Consider the following 15,932-nt stretch of genomic DNA (forward strand, 5'->3'; position numbering starts at 1 on the left):
GAATACTAAAGGAAGAGTCCAGCAGGGTCCAGTTACAGGTTACTGAAGCTAACAGGTATTACTGGTCATGTCCCATTGATGACCAAGGAACTTCTACGAAACAAACACAAGCAAAGTGTTAAAAAGTATGGGCCCAAGAAAGTCCTGTTCTCTCTAAAGAGAGAGCGAAGGGCTACAAAGGAGCAGTAAAAAGTGTCCTGGAGCCCAGAGCTCACAGAGGCTCCTTGCTGGGTAACTACTGGAGCTGAGCACGGACTGTGAGTGTACCTGCTCCTGTCTCTTGCTCCCTTACCCCTGAAGCCTGCTGCAGGGCTGGCAGGACCCCGCGCTCCCCACCTGCTCTTTGACTCCTGCTTGTATTGAAAGGAGGCATCCGGGGAGAACAAGCACCCGAAGTGGGCCTGGCTGACCCAAGCCAACCTGCATAAATCACTGGCAGTAACTACAGCAATTAAGAAATCCTCCCACCTCCCCCAGTGCTTTTTAAATAGCAAAACAAAACGATGGAAGCTAATAAAAGAGCAAAGCTTGAACAAGCTCTCAGCAACAGAGTGAGACAGGAAGAGCAGGTCTAACAGTCTGAGAAAGTTGTGCTAGGAAATAACGGAGTCAACAGGAAACTAGGAACGTCCCTCAGACTTTGAGCAAGGTTTCAGTCCTGGACCTTCCAAGGGCAGCAAGAGCAACTCAGGGAGAGGGCAGCTGGAACAGGCAGATTACAAAGCAGACTGAAGACAAAGAGAGTGAGTGTAATGCTCCAGCACAGAGAGGGCCTGTGACAAATGATGTCATACTGTCTTACGGCCTGATTTGGAAATCAATGACCTGGAAGGAGGAACACTGAGTAGAAGAATGTGTTCTACAGCCAGCGTGCCAAAAGTGAGCACAGAGCCAGCTTTGCCAGCTCAGGCTGGGAGCACTGTGAAATTAATGCTCTGCCTTAATGTGACAGGAGATAAACTGCACCTCTGAACATTTCCTTCAAACATCTGTTTGGTTTGAGTGACAAAAGGACCTATCCCATCTCCACTAAAACTGTGAAAAATTGTGTGGTTTCCGTGACCTGCTAAAACTTTCAATGGCTGTATCTCAGGGGCTCGTTTGCACAGCTCACACTGCACAGGAAAAATACAAACTAACCAGTTTGTCTTTACCCCTAAGCACCTTCAGTCCCCCTGTGGCCCGTTCACTGCCATTTGCAGTGGCAAATCTACAGTCCCACATTCAGGAATGCATCAAGCAAACGCCTCTCCCTGTCCTACACAAACCACAACAGAACAAAGCAGCTTAGCACCACAGGGACCTCCCAGTGAAGTCTCTGGCCCTTGCTGCAGCTTAGCACTGAATTAAGGCAAACCGTGCACGGCAGTCAGCAGAGGCTGAGTGTGCAGAGCACAGGGTGCTGAGGACCTGGGAAAAGATGAACTGCAGATGCTGGTCCATGGTAAATGCAGGCCGAGCAGCAGAACCAGGGTATCTGTGCTCTGCCTTAGAAACCACCACAGAGAGTTTGATGATTTAGTTTTATTTTCCCCAGAAAAGGAAACATACAGAAAGAGGACAAGACAAAGAAGCATCAGTGGAAATGAAATGCCTGGGAGCAACGATTAAGGCATTTAAGGTTAGTGCATTTTATGCTATGTATTCACATTACTTCCTCCCTTTATTAAATCTCCCTGCCAGCTTTACACTCCAACAATTTTTAACTGTAACTGATGTGACATACAAGTTGTCAGAATCTCACTGCTGCTGGAAACTCCCAGTCCAGCCATAACCTCAGTCTTCTCAAAGCTCCACACTGACGTGTTAATCTTTCCCACCATCATCCTTTAAACATGACCCATTGCTTTCTTCATTTGCACCCTGTTTTCATTGGTGGAATACTGTTCTGCATGAGCAAACTGATAAATAACTCAAGTGTGTAAAAGGTTTTCTGAGTTGACACTTGGGAGGTACAGCCTCTGACAATCTGTTTTACATGGAAAGCCACCTAGGTGTCTGACACAGCCATGTGCACGGCTATGAGACATGCCCAAAAATTAAGCGGAGAGTGATTGTTTTGCATGGCAACACAGGAGTGGTGTTGTGCTGCTACCACAAAATGACTGATCTGAGGTCATATCCTCTCTGATTTTCCAGCACTGCTGTGAGGGAGAAGGAAATGGTTTGCCTGAGCTGATCATGCAGAAAAAGAAAAGCAAAGGAACCAGCATTTTTAGGAGGTACCAACTGGAAGAGCCAGATCATAGATGAAGTATCAGTTTACTCATGCGGCTTGTTTCCAAGGCACAGGCCAGTTTTGCTGACATAAGTGCCCACTTAGATGCAGAGTCTCAGGACCAAACAAAAGGCAGCAACACATGCAGACGTGCCACGTAAGGGCAAAATTCAAAGAGCAAAAGGGCTGGTCTCCCTAGTGCCCAAGGTGGATTGCAAGGTAACAACAGAGAGAAAAAACCAAGTTCAAAATGAGAGCAGCTGGTGCTTACAACTGAACTGAGTCTTGTGTTTCCTCCTATATGATAATGTCCATTCCTTTCTCCCTCAAGCCCCCAGTAATTTCAGTTTCAGAGTATGCCCAGGAATGGCACCTTCTCCCTGTATTTCTCATGCCTGGCATATAACAGAAGCCCCCAGCCACACATGCTGTCTGGTTAAACACTGCACATCCCAGGTCTGATGAGGACTGTACTGTTACGTTTCCAGGAAGTTCTCCCATGTTAAAACACTGTGGGTTTATTTGTCAGGGATAAACTTGCAGGTTGGCAAGCAATGAAGCTCTCGCATGTGGCTATAAAAAGAGGGAAAAAAAATGTTTCATAGGAAAAGAAAATATGAGTAATGCAAGCTATTAAAATTGTTGCCCATTCCTGGAAGCTTCTGACCACATGGACCAATTTCCAGTCTTCCTTCCTCCAGCGCCATAATGTAATGGAGAGGTTTAATAAATATTCCAGAGCCAAAACAGCCCCCGTGCCCTTGATGCATTGTCTTCATCACTGCAGCCCAGAGAGTCTGGTGAGTCAGAAATCCCAGTAGTGGGAAGTTGCAGATTTACAATAATACCTGGCTTAACAATACACTACAATTTAGCCAGCACAGAAATTTTCCTGTTTGTATCAGCAGGAGGATGCAGACATAACTCTTGACATTCCCAGAGTTTTTAACTAAAGGAAAAATAACCCTTATCCAACTTTAGAGGCTGTGACTTTACACAAGGTTGTGGCTGAATAATGGCAATGCAACAAAAACAAGCCAGACAGCCCAAGACACAACAGCATTGCTAAAGTAAGCTAAATTTGATATAAAAGCACCTGGGAAAATCCTGAAAGAAAATTACTATAAAACCAGGGATTGGAAGAGATGCTGACAGCATCAGTACAGCTCACCTTCAGCCACAGATGGTAGTTTGATTTTGGTTTTCTGTTATGATGATTTCTTCATAGAGACGTGATATTTGTTTTAAAAATAAAACTAAACCAAAATAAAAACCTTTAATAATTCTCATCGACCCAAAAACACTCTTTTTTCCCCCTCCTTACTGTTTAGGTTTCCCTAAAAAAAAAATCAAGATACAATTAAAATTCAAGTGTCTCCAAAGAGTATTTTTACCTACTAACTTGAAGTGTTTTAAGAGAAGGTACAAGTGCTGTGCATAAAAATGCCCACTCTTATGAAAAGAAGAAAAAGCTTAAAATTTTAAATACTTTATTAATTTTAATCATTCCATGTAAAATATTTAAAGAATTTAGTGGTTCAGTGATTTCAGGAATTCCATTATGAGTACACAAATCTCCAGGGCATTTCAAGGCTGAAAACCTGCTCTTTTGCTGTTGCTTAGCTCCACGGAAAAATAAGCTTTTGTTAGCAGAAGCGACACACAGATTTCTGGTTAGCCTGAAACATACACAGGAGACACCCTGCTCCAGTATTTGCTGATTTATATGCAGGTTTTCTTTTAAACATCTACCATGCATTTGGTGACAAAAGCTTTCCCTGTAACAGCAGGGCAGCCTCAGGGCTGTGAGGAGGGAGGGAAAGGAGCAGGCCTAAAGAAAGTCATTTGGACAATGAACCCTTCCAGAGGACAGGCGAGATCTGATCCTGCGGGCTGCCCTCAATCAGAGCAGTTCTGAAATCCCACAAATGGCCTAGGCCTGTGTGACCATCACTCAAATGCTGGAGAAAGCTGTCATCCGTGGAGTGATGAGCAGTGAAATGTGAATGGAGGAGAACTGATGGTATTTTTCAGCACGCCAGAAAGGAAAAGCTATCTGGGCAGAGTCCCTGTTCTGGACAACAGCCAGTTCAGCACAAAGAATGTGTTCTCAGAGCAGGCATTTAAACACCCTCCTAAAGCTGTGGACAGACAGTGCAACAAACTGGCATGATGGTGAACATATTCATCATGTCAACCTCCACTGATGGCCTGATTTCTCCTGCATAGAGCTCTAAAGCTTAATCACACAGCAGCTCCCTGACAGCAGCATCCGTTTGCAATCATCTTATCACTTCCCCTCCTGTATTACAAATTTACCACATAGACAAAGTGTCCCATGCTGATTATCAGCAGCGGAAATCTCAGATGCAGCCTGCTGTCATGGACACTACTCTGAACATGGCAGTTACCAGGACAATAAGCCTGTTCTCCAAGACCTCTCAATCACCTTCCAGCAAGCAGAGAAGGTAGCATTTCTTCTGTTTGAGTTACAAATGGGATAGCACATTCATTGCCTCCTCTTTTGTCACAAATGGAGCATCCCCAGCAGTGCCCAGGGCTCAGTGAGAGCACAGTTCCTATGTACTGTGCTGGAAGTTTTGAAATTAATAGGCGAATCAGAGGTCAAAACATAAATTCTCATGAAAAAGCATCTATTCCTTAAGAGTACTGATGAAGGCAGAGGGGACAAAGCAAGAGGGAAAAAGCTGCTGACTTTCTGCCTGTGAATCACGCTGAATACCTCTCTATCTGGAGAAAAATCTCTGGTGCTGAGACAATCAGAAGGCAGAAAAGCAGTCTCCCTGGTGCTCCAGGATTCAGAAGTCCTGTTATGTTTTGCAGTAAAGGTAGGAGGAGTGAATTAAGCACAGTCTTACCTGGATCTGTCCTTTGCCCATTATGCGATCTGTGCTCTCTCCATCCTCTTTAGTAAGCTTGGTTTTGTTGTAGCACTTTTCATAGCACAGAATCCGCAGAGTTTGTGAGCCCTCCAGCTCAATCTCAAACTCCTGCAGGGTACCAGGAAAGAGCAATGAATGCATCACAGCAGAACATCAGCCTCTGAATAATCAATATAGTCTCCTGGAAACTCATCAGGAGGGAGCACTTAAGCACTGATCAAAACCACCTCCCTAATGGAGTTGGTCTAGAAATAAAACTGAAACTGTATGTTGTATATACAAGTGGTCAAATCAAAGACTAAAATGTTTGACTCCTTAGTCAGGTTTCACTGAGTTTCAGCAAAGCATCACTCCAAAAACCAAAACTCACCCACCTTTCCTATATTTAAATTTGCCCCCCAGCAGGTTTGAGTTGGCTGTAAACAGGCAAAATATCTATAGCTAATTCTTTCCCCTCACAATAAATAAACAAAACCACCTCCTTCTTCAACATATTTTTCACTTGTGTCTTTCAAAAAATAACGAGACATGCATCTGTTTAAATGATGAAATGCTCGACAAGACTCGTTTGTACTGAAATGTTTGTTTAACTATAGCTAATCCCAGATAAAATCTTCTGCAAGCCCTGACAGCCAAATGAACCTGGCATAAGAGTGTTTTCCAACAGGCAGCATATGCAGCACATGTGCTGAGCATGCAGCAAGTTCTTCCATTTGTGGGTTTTCTGACCATCATAACTTAATGTTTGGCACATGGAGCAAGTCACATAAGGAAAAATCCAACCTACCTCATTCCAGTTGGGCTCCGTGGTGTCCCTGTAAACTCTAGTCTTAGCCTTGTTCACAAAATATCCAAAAGAATCCACCTCTAACGTGCAGTACAAATCTGTGGAGGGGACACAGAAACTTGTAAAAAATGTCTAGAATCTCCTAAGTTGTGTTAATCACTTTCAGGGTGTGTTTTCATCTGCATCTTCTTTGTATTAACATCGATAACACTGTCAAGCACAAACCTCATCATCTGGACCATCAGAGTTGCCTTTATGAAGCTGAAGTACCAGCACAGCTGCATAAATGACCTCAACACAGACAAACCTTTCACCTCTATCAAGAACCAAGGTGTATGCTATTATCCAGTATTTCCCAGATCAATCCACAGTGAGCAGAAGGTATATACCAATGAGAAATAAAGCTTTCCCAGGTATACACTGGATTCCATCAACACATCAGAACCAGTTTCATTGAGAACAGCATCAGCATAATATCCCTCAGAGAGCTGGTTAGGGGCCAGCCATCAAAAACTCATTCTCTTCACAAATTGGTTAATTTTGTGGTATCTGGTGGTTTTGAAGAGCTAGCAGACATTGCTCTGATTCGTGAATTATACTGTAAGTGATGTGAGCAGCCTCTGGGAAGTCAGTGCCTCAGCAGGAGGAAGGCTGAAAGAAAGGATGTACATCCGGTTCACGGCTTCCCTCCTGAGACTGCACAGGCACCTTAGACAAGCACAGGATCCCCAGCTACATGGCTAGGTGAGCTTTCCAGCTTTGCCTAGATTATCCTCATCAGTGCCTCAGAAGCAGGTTTATTTCTACAGGTGTCCACTATTTTTTCACCTTTTTTGATACTCTGTGAAATCACTCTGAATTTTAACACCTCTCTCTCTGCACCATAAATTCCAGGTGTCAGAGAATGCTTCCCATTCTTTCATTGCAAAACAAAATACAGTTGAAGGAATTCAGGCTAAGGGCTGACTTGTATCTAAACCTGTTGCATAATTAGCAAACACCGCTTAAAAAATACCAACCGACTAGGCCTAAAAATTAATACTGTGTGCTTGATCCTTGATCCTGATCTGTCCTGGGTTCAGCTTAAACCATGACACTGATCTTCTGAGAGTTAATAGTCGTATTAAAAACCTGAATTCCCCTAAATTCACACAAGTGCCCCCATGTCAATTCCAGCTCCCCAAATCACCTCTCCTCCTCACCATCACCCCAATGCTAAACCAGTCCACACCCAGCTGTCCCAGAACCTGAATTATCTAACCCCTACCTCTGTGTATTACAGAATTGCAACTCACTTGAACTTTGCTTGAATCCTGTGGCAGAGTGCACAATGACATTCAGGAATCCATAGAGACCTGGCGATTCATCATCTGTACAAAAGAGCCAAGGAATTTTGTTACATTCATGGAGGAGGCATGAGTGAAAGACAGAGTGATGAGATTGATGTTACACAGGTTGAAGAGCAGAGGGTAAACTGTCCCTAAAAAGGCTGGCAGGAGCATGTAATCCAGCCATTTCAGCAAGAGGAGGCTCATCCAGGTTCAGTGTGGCTTTCACCTGCAATGCCTTCTGCCAACGTGTGGCTTTTACAATGACATTTCTCTGGTCAGCAAGATGACATGAAAGAAATTCAAAGGAGAAGTAGTAAAATATAGAGGAAAAGTAGTAAAATATAGAGACTAAGTCTATACTAGCAGATTAAATAGTAATTTAGGATGGTCTCTGACACAATTTTGGCCAACTAGTGTTCTTCCACAGCATTCTGAAGCTAGGAATCCAACAGGCACTCCAATCCCTGACATGATGGATGTATGTAGAGACCATTCAGTAGTCAACAAATTGGAAGATGTCCAGGAACATTTTACTAATTTAGGTGTAGCGATATAATTTGGAGCTTGTATTTTCATTGTTGCAGCAAGTAACATTAAGATGCCAGATTGATCTTGTTCCTGCTGCTCTCTTTTTGTATGCCATCATGTACTTCAACTGAACTACACAAGTTGGGTACATATGCTCTCAGTTTGTAACTCATCACCAGGTTGAAGCCTTTGACAAAATGAAACAGTAAGAGCAGTGCTAGTGGAAATGCACAAAGGCAGGCAGAGGCAGGTTTTCAGGGCAGCTGTACCGAGCGAAAGAATAAACCAAAGGTCTCACCTTCCTTATTAATAGTGAGGGGAATGTTGTGGACTGTCTGAAGCTTCACACAGGAGTTTGTCAGCATCTGGAGTTCCACTGATGTGAGCGAGAAGCTTTTAAAACCTGCCAAGGAGAGTCAAGGAGGGAGGAATTAAGATTCAAAGCAGAGGCTGGATGCATGCTTTCTCAATCTGGGCATACAGGGGACAGCTGCTCCCTGGGCAATGCTCAACAACAGGACTGTCGTTCTCAGGACTGTACTGCTGCTGCAGCCCAGCTCTATGGAGGGCATATTTAGTGTCTCTTTAGAGTAAAACAGTCTCAGGATGGTTCACAAGAACCAGAAGTGCTCTTATTTGCTTGCAAAGCAAAAACACACTCATGACAAAAAAGTTTCTTTGGACTGGAGCCAGATAAAAGTGTGCAGCTGATCCCTCTACCTGGAATTGCAGAGAGCTCTAATCTCTAGGGCAATAGGGAGAATCTCTCCACACACTTACCAAGTGCTCTCCCTACATATTCCCTACATGTTGCTGCAAGCAAAAGTCCCTCAGACAGGCTCAGATATGCAGACAGAAGACATCCATGTTGTGCTGTGGATTTGAACACATATATGTATTTCTGCAGGGAACCATGCCCCACACTCCATCCTCTGGCCTGCTGCCCTCTAATAAGATCACAGTATTTGTACCAATGCCCAGCTGAAGGACACTCACATTTCTTCTGCTGCTCCCGGATGTTCTCCCTCCACTCTGCCCTTTCATAGTCAGATGAAATGAGGAATGTGTAACTCTGTGCAGGAAAACAGAAGAGGGGGTATGCATTAGTCTGAGTGACCACCGAAAGCAGGCCTGCTTTCAGGTCGGACAACAGGGCATGAAGACCTTGTACAACAGTGTATACAAACACACACAGCCCATGACCTCTGACTTGTACACTGAGGGAAGCTAGAAGAGCCACTCTCACCTTGCCATTGCGATTGTGTACCCGGAAGGCCATGTTGGGAGACATCAGCAGTAGGAGGGATTCCTGCTCTGACAGCTTCTTTTTCAACCTCTCAATGACCTTGCTGCCTTTATTAGCCCTCTGGAGGATGGGGGAGACAGAGGACACATGTCATTCTCCAACATCTGCCCCTATTTATACTGATAGATACTTAAAGACGCACAATCTGTTTCTTCTATGAGTAGCCAAATGGGCAGGAGAAGTGCTGAGAGAAGGATCCACAGGGCCCTCAGCTGCCCACGAAAGTGTTACCTGCAGTATCTCTACACTCAGACTTGGCTCTGTGCCCCAATTCCAGCTGCCCCAGACAAAGGTGCAGAGGTGCATGGCCACTGTCCCAGCTATACCCTGTACTTTCTGTTCCAGAGGCTCCAGCAGCAGCATGTCAGTGGGCAGCCATAGCACTGCCAGGTCCTCCACAAGTATCTTTATTTAAGGATACTATAAGGAACTTCTCTAGAAGCTGCCCAGAACTCTCCCACTCACCACCCACTGATCCATTTTCAGAGGTCAGCTAAACCCAAGGCTTTTCTTGGATAAAACCCAGCCCCAAACCCAGCCAAATGTATTGTTTGGCACTGATGCACCAAAGCGCGTATCTTAAGACTCCAGCACCTTGTGAGTAAGAGGCTTCCACATGGTGTTCCTCCTAATATCTTACTTTTTCCAGGAAGCTGTCTCTGAAAGCCAGACAGGGAATAAAGGCAGAAGCATATTATTTGGAAGCACAGGGGATAGTCTTCTCATGGTACAAGCAATATTATTCATATCCTGTTCTACACACTGGCAGGCTTTTGGTTTTCAAAATCTTACTACTCTTTCAGGTTCCAGGAAGGCTGAGTCTAACATCTCTGAGAAAGCATGTCTTGCAAGCAAGGAGAAACCTGGTCCAGAAACACCATACCTGTTGTCAGACTGTCTAGTCAGTATAACTGGTGTTCTCAAGGTATTTGCTGGTGCTTTGATACTGGTGAAGGCAGAAAAAGCTTCAAATATGTAACTGAGCCTGCAAAAATTCAGAAGTACATGGCTTCTGACCAAAATCATTTGCAGTATCATACTTCAACAGCCAGAAACCAGCATGACACACTAGCAGTCCTTGTGTCCACAGCGTAAGAGCCCTGCTCCCCACATGGATGCTAAGCAACAGCAATCATGGGCTGTTCTCCGAGTAGAGGAGCCACTGGCTACAAGTACAGGTTCTTTCTGTTTCTGCCTCCTTACAGGACATCGTCGTTCAAGCAATGCACTAGAACAAGCAACGATGGGCTGCAGAGCATCTGAGTATCACTGGTAACAAAGCTGCACCACAAGCCTCTGCTGAACAGTCTGTTTTACTGAAACTGCTAAAAATGCTGCACGGCTCTGGGAATTCTGCTTCTATCAGCACCTCATCTCAGCAGAGACACCAAGTCTGTACAAAAAGCTTTAACCCCTTTTACCTTTTCACGCTGGATGTCATTCTTGATCTGGGATATCTTGATCTTCATGGCATCTAGTTCCTCATCAGGTACCAGTGGGATATTGGGCACTGCCTCAGATTCATCCACCATTTGGAAACTAAGGTCAGTGAGGGGGATGTACCATTTGCAGTCATATTGTTGGCTTTTCCTGAAAGACAGAAGATCCAAACCTTTTACAGTGTTTGGCAACACCCTCTCCCCTTCCCACAAGTCCTTCCCTGCTATAGTGCGTAAGATACAGAACTGGGCACAACTTCACCGTGACCCACATGCGGGAAAAGTCTGGCAAAGGGCTGCTTTCCAGCAAGAAAGCCTAAAAGGGCCAATAGCCAGTACAGCACCTAACAAGACAACTTGTTGTCTGTTTCGTTTCATCCTAAGAATCTACAACCATCTTTTGCAAACCCTTTCAGTCCTGCATGCTCTCCCTTTCAAAGTGTTTGCAGAGGCAACGGTCAGAAGCCATGCCATGCCTCTCACCTGGCTGCTACCTATCTTCTAAACTCAGCTCTCTCCTGTCTGAGCTAAGAGGGCCAGATGAGCCAATATGTATAAACCTGTGTGCAATCTAACCAGAAAAGAGAAACTATAGCTTGTAACTGCCATTCTCCAGTAATTTCACCAGAATAACCCATTCACTTTTTTCATGTTTCACATGATTTACTCCCTCTCCACTTCTACTGTCAGTAACATCCACTCTTGGGAATGTCCCACTCTTCTGACGGCTCATTCCTCAGAAGTATGTACTTCAGAAAGGGTAGGGACAACTTTTTGCTTGAGGAGGGCAAGAAGACAAGGGGGAATCTCTTCAAGTAGAACATTTACCAAATAAAAAGAAGCCCTGTTTGATGCAGGTTCATAAAGGTTCCTCCCCTCTCATTTGTGAGGAATGTCAACAAAACTGTCTGCAGAGCTGCACTCTGGGGCTGACACATGGTCTGTTTATTGTACTCTTTCAATTTTTCTGCCTGTACCTGCAAGGCCAAAATTAATAACCTCAGTAACAAAAGAATGTGTGGAATTTCACCCATTAAAGGAAAGACAAAGTAGAAAAACAAATAGGATCTGTCCAGAATAACAGCAGTTACAGTATATCCTATTTTCCTAGGAATGCTCAGGGCAGTGGCAGGAGGAATGAACCTTCCCTCAGGGATCAGGACTTGGCAAAGGTCTCGTAACAGACAGTACGACCTTGCTGATTATGCCTTGTCTAACTACATCTTATGGATTATGGTTACCCACTTCTGGGGTATTCAAGTTCAACTGAAATTGCTGGCTAACCCCAGGATTCTGCTGAAGCTGAGGTACAAAGCACGTAGTCCAGAAGGAAAGCCTCACCCTCCAATCTGCTTCTTGAGCTTGGCACACAGGAACAGATCAGTAAAAAGAAAGACATGACGTAGCTTGCGAGCCCCCTCAACCAGCTCCACCATGAAACTGTCCTTCAGCAGCTGCCGGTGCTGGCAAAGAAGCAGAAACAATGGTTTAGTTAGTGCAATGTGAGCCACAGATCTGGCACTGGGGCAACACATTCCATAGACATGACTCCTCTCAGTGGCAAATTCACTAACTTGGTCTAATTCAGAAAGACAGAAGGCTATTAAATGTTTCTTGCTGTAAGCCCTTTTCCCTGCTGCCGCCCTCTCTCCCAGGGGACGAGACGGCCACGCATCTCCTTATTACCTGGTCCTGGGTCAGACTTCAGGCTTCTCTCCATCACCTGTTCCTGAGCCCAAGTGTGATTTACTGCGAGTCACTGCCCAGCTTCTGCACACTCAAGGGCCATAACCACTGACAGAACATCATACCCTCACGAACCAGCAGAGAGCAGCAAATATCACTGTTTTCAGCTCAAGCCACCCCCACCAGGGAGAAAGAGGAGCAAAGACCTCCACTCCCCATTCACAACAGTAGTTTGTCAACATTAACATCTGAATGCCATTGCTGCTTCTTTATTGCAAATGCTGTTAAGGGATAATTCCAGAAGAAAATGTGTGTCTAGTAAACTTCTAGGAAGTCCCTTATCAGCTTGTGTTTAAACAGGACCATCTGGTTATGTCCCCACCCTGTGCCTACATAAATCTCTTCTCTGTATCATATAAACATGCCCCAAACCTAGAAGACGCAATGAAGCTGCACAACCCTGATGCCTTTATGCCTGTTTCTAGTTCTAGGGAGCTGCAGGCAGAAGCATCGTTTTCCTAATTCCCTTATGGGAACTCTGTACTCAAAAGACAAAAAGAATGGAGCACTAGCACCAAGACAGATGGCTGTGTGCTGTTACCAGTGACCAAGCCAGGAGATCCAAGCCCTGCTCTGTGCTCAGACCTTCTACTCAGATGGCAGGATCAATAGGACTCTGAGTACGCATCTGGAATAGGTATCTCCCACTGATTTTCAAACAGAAGTATGGGGTATACAACTTTGGGCTAATTTTATTCCCAGCAATACGTATAGCTGCAATGTAGTCTTGCTTCGCAGCCAGTACAAGCAGCATCCACACGTGCTAAGGTATGCTAAAGTACTTTTTTCTGACCTGTACTATTTCCTTGCTATTTCAGCTAAGAGGGTGCTCCCCTGACACCAAGGAGTAACATGTTACACATACCATTTATGCCCATACAGCACCACAGCCAGGGATGGGAGAGATGTGCCAACACCACCCAATGCTAACCAACACCTCCCCTGCTGTCTCTCACTGTCAGCCTTCTCCAGGCCCATGCTCTGGATTCGTCTGCACAACTCACTCCTGACCTGCAGTATCTCAGAGATCCCCACACTGGGACCACATACACAAACTCCATCCATGTCCAAGAGGCAGCTGTGCTCAGCTATGCAGCAGCAGCAGCAACAGGAAAGCAGTTAACCTGAGCAAGGTCAGGACATCCAAAGCAGCACTGATGCCTCTGTTTCCCAGGTTATGCCCCATGGGTTCTGTTTGCTGTGTGACTCAACAAGCCCTGCACACATTTACTGCAGGGGGTGTGGGAGTGCAAACCCCCATGCCGCCTCTCCTTCCGCCTGCCACCCTTCCCATCTTGGCTCTCCCAAAGGAAAACAAACCATATCAGTCCCAAGCCCAGCAGGCATCATGGCAAGGAACACAAGGCAGAGAAATGCCCTTGCAGACGCAATTCTTGTTTCCACACTCTGTCCTACAGCACTCTAAACTTCCTGACATGGACTAAGAGCCTACATTTTCCTGTCTGCAGCTGCACTAGCACCACAGCTAGCTGAGCTGTTAACACCACACTGGTAGTAGTGTCAGCACCTCATCTTGGTGCTGCCTTCCATTACACAAAGGTCCTGAAAATATGTGAGCGGCAGCAAAAAGCTGCACCTTTCCCATAACACAAGAAAGCACGGCTGCTGCCTAGCAGACTGTTGCACCATCTCTGGGCAGGAATCTGTGGAGATCTGGTATCCAGCAGTGATTCAGGCTCAGAAAAGCCTGTACATATGCTAATGTTTATTTTTAGGTGGGTGTGATCCTCCTAGCTGCTCCTCAGTGGTTTTGGAGAGGATGCTGCCTGCATTCATGTTCCTGCTGCTGATGCGCACTTGTGCATGCCTCCGCCTCCTGCCTGGCAAACCAACCCCAGGTAGGAAACCAGAAAAAGAGCTTGGAAGAGAAATAAATAACAAGGAGGAGAAAATACCTTGTCATTAGCAAAAACACTCTCCACAGCTGCAAGGAATTTCCTTTTGGAAAAATAATGAAGCAGGGAAAGATATTTTCTGAGCAAGCCAAAACCCTGATCTCAGATTTCTAGATCTGATGCATATTAATTACACTGCAAATCAGCTCAGCTCCTCTGGGGTAATAAGAATAGCTGCTTGTTGCCAACTCAACCTCTGCTCATCGTTTGTAGGTGTAAGGATGTTCTCACAGCTCAATCATCTCTGCTCCCCAGCAGGATATGGCACAGTCCCTTCCCTACCTGGCAGGGACATGGCAGTGTCCTAACCTGCTCTTCTGTCCCCCTCTGACAGGCACTGGCAGTGTGTGAGATCTGCCAAGACGTCGGCCCAGCACCCTGATGAGTGTTCCCAGCAGAAAAATACCCCAAGTTAGTCCAGAGCACAGACTCAGCAACCCATCTCTGCTCATGGCAGAGACAGGTCAACAACATGTGCTTCTTCACAGGCAATGGAGGGCACAGGCCCACGACAGCTGCTGGAGGACTGTGAAGGACTACTGCTAAGCCCTAGATCAGCCCTCTGGTTTTGGCAGTATTCCAGTACCATCATCTAGACCAGAGCATTTTGAAGACAAGCGTGTCCTCAAGTGAAGCAGAGGCCTATGCAGAGGCACTAGTGACTGGAAACCTTTGTGTCAGGCCTCCACAAAGTTAGAAAAGAGCCCATCAGAATTCCCTGCAGCAAGTCTACAGACCTCCCCACATGTTTTGCCTGGTCCAACCAGGCCACTCCTCCTCCTGCCTTCTGAAGTTGCACCTATATGGCCACTGCACAAGCAATTCTTGGCTGTCAGCACCCAAGCAGACTTCTCCCAAACAGCCATGCTCTCTGTCCCACATCTCCCTGAAGCCCAAGCAGAAATCTCAGCCATACAATGCCAAAACAGGGATGTGATTCAACAGCCTTCATAGTTCCCATCTGGGACTGAGGTACTCATTTGCACCGAATTTATTTTGGTAGTGCTCCTGGGTACAAAATACCCTGACTGATGTGAGACACAGTGCTATCATGAAGCAGTAGATTTTGGCAGCCTGATCTCCGAGAAAGAGAGCTGGGTGGGAGGATGACAAGGCTGGATTTCCTAAACTTGACTGGAACAGAAGTAAAGAGGTGAAAGGGATGTATTCCAGTCAACCACTCAGAGGAAAACACTGAGCTTCCCAGACACTTCATTCTTCCTATCTTCTCGCCCATGAGCTAGTTGAGAAGGTCTCCCTTCGGCAAGTGGCAGGGGTAAACTGCCACAAAAGCAACCAACTATCTGGGGAGGACAGGAGAAAACATTTGTGGATGTGTTTGTGGATGCTTGATATTAGATCTAACTACCAGCTCAGCATCGGTGGAGCAGCAGAGGAGTGCTCCCAGCAAAGGGTCACATCCTCTGCTGCAAATGATTCATCTTGCTGGGAGGGCTCAGCAGGTCAGAGGGAAATAAAAGGATTTCCCAACCGGCTTACCAGATCCCTGCCAAAGCCCACAATAGGGAGTGCACCTTCCTGGACCTCCTGACAAGAGTCAGCCTATCCTCCCCCACCGGGGAGCCAGCAGCCCCCTCAAACAGGACTCATGCCAGCCAGATGCCCATCCCACCTCAGCTCCACAGGCCTTCTCTAGCAGTTTGGAAACCAAAGCCCACTTTGGTCAGCTACTCCCACCCAGGGCCAGCAACAGCCATTTTTTTGGTGGCCTCCTGTTAAACAGGGTCTCCTGAAACA

The 15,932-nt window shown here is 45.7% G+C and overlaps 1 protein-coding gene across 1 annotated transcript in view; it reads right to left on the reverse strand.

Moving 5' to 3' along the window:
- Positions 1–15,932, reverse strand: part of BCR (breakpoint cluster region) — a gene marked incomplete at its 5' end in the record, with an annotated part of 45,062 nt that overhangs the window by 7,654 nt on the left and 21,476 nt on the right. Inside the window, 8 exons of the mRNA XM_010019097.1 lie at positions 5,098–5,229; positions 5,909–6,006; positions 7,204–7,278; positions 8,066–8,170; positions 8,764–8,839; positions 9,014–9,133; positions 10,495–10,663; positions 11,854–11,975. Coding sequence (XP_010017399.1) covers positions 5,098–5,229; positions 5,909–6,006; positions 7,204–7,278; positions 8,066–8,170; positions 8,764–8,839; positions 9,014–9,133; positions 10,495–10,663; positions 11,854–11,975 — 897 coding nt within the window. The remainder of the gene's footprint in view (positions 1–5,097; positions 5,230–5,908; positions 6,007–7,203; positions 7,279–8,065; positions 8,171–8,763; positions 8,840–9,013; positions 9,134–10,494; positions 10,664–11,853; positions 11,976–15,932) is intronic.

Source organism: Nestor notabilis, unplaced genomic scaffold, assembly GCF_000696875.1.
Source record: "Nestor notabilis isolate BGI_N333 unplaced genomic scaffold, ASM69687v1 scaffold17347, whole genome shotgun sequence".
In the NCBI taxonomy this organism is placed as follows: domain Eukaryota; kingdom Metazoa; phylum Chordata; class Aves; order Psittaciformes; family Psittacidae; genus Nestor; species Nestor notabilis.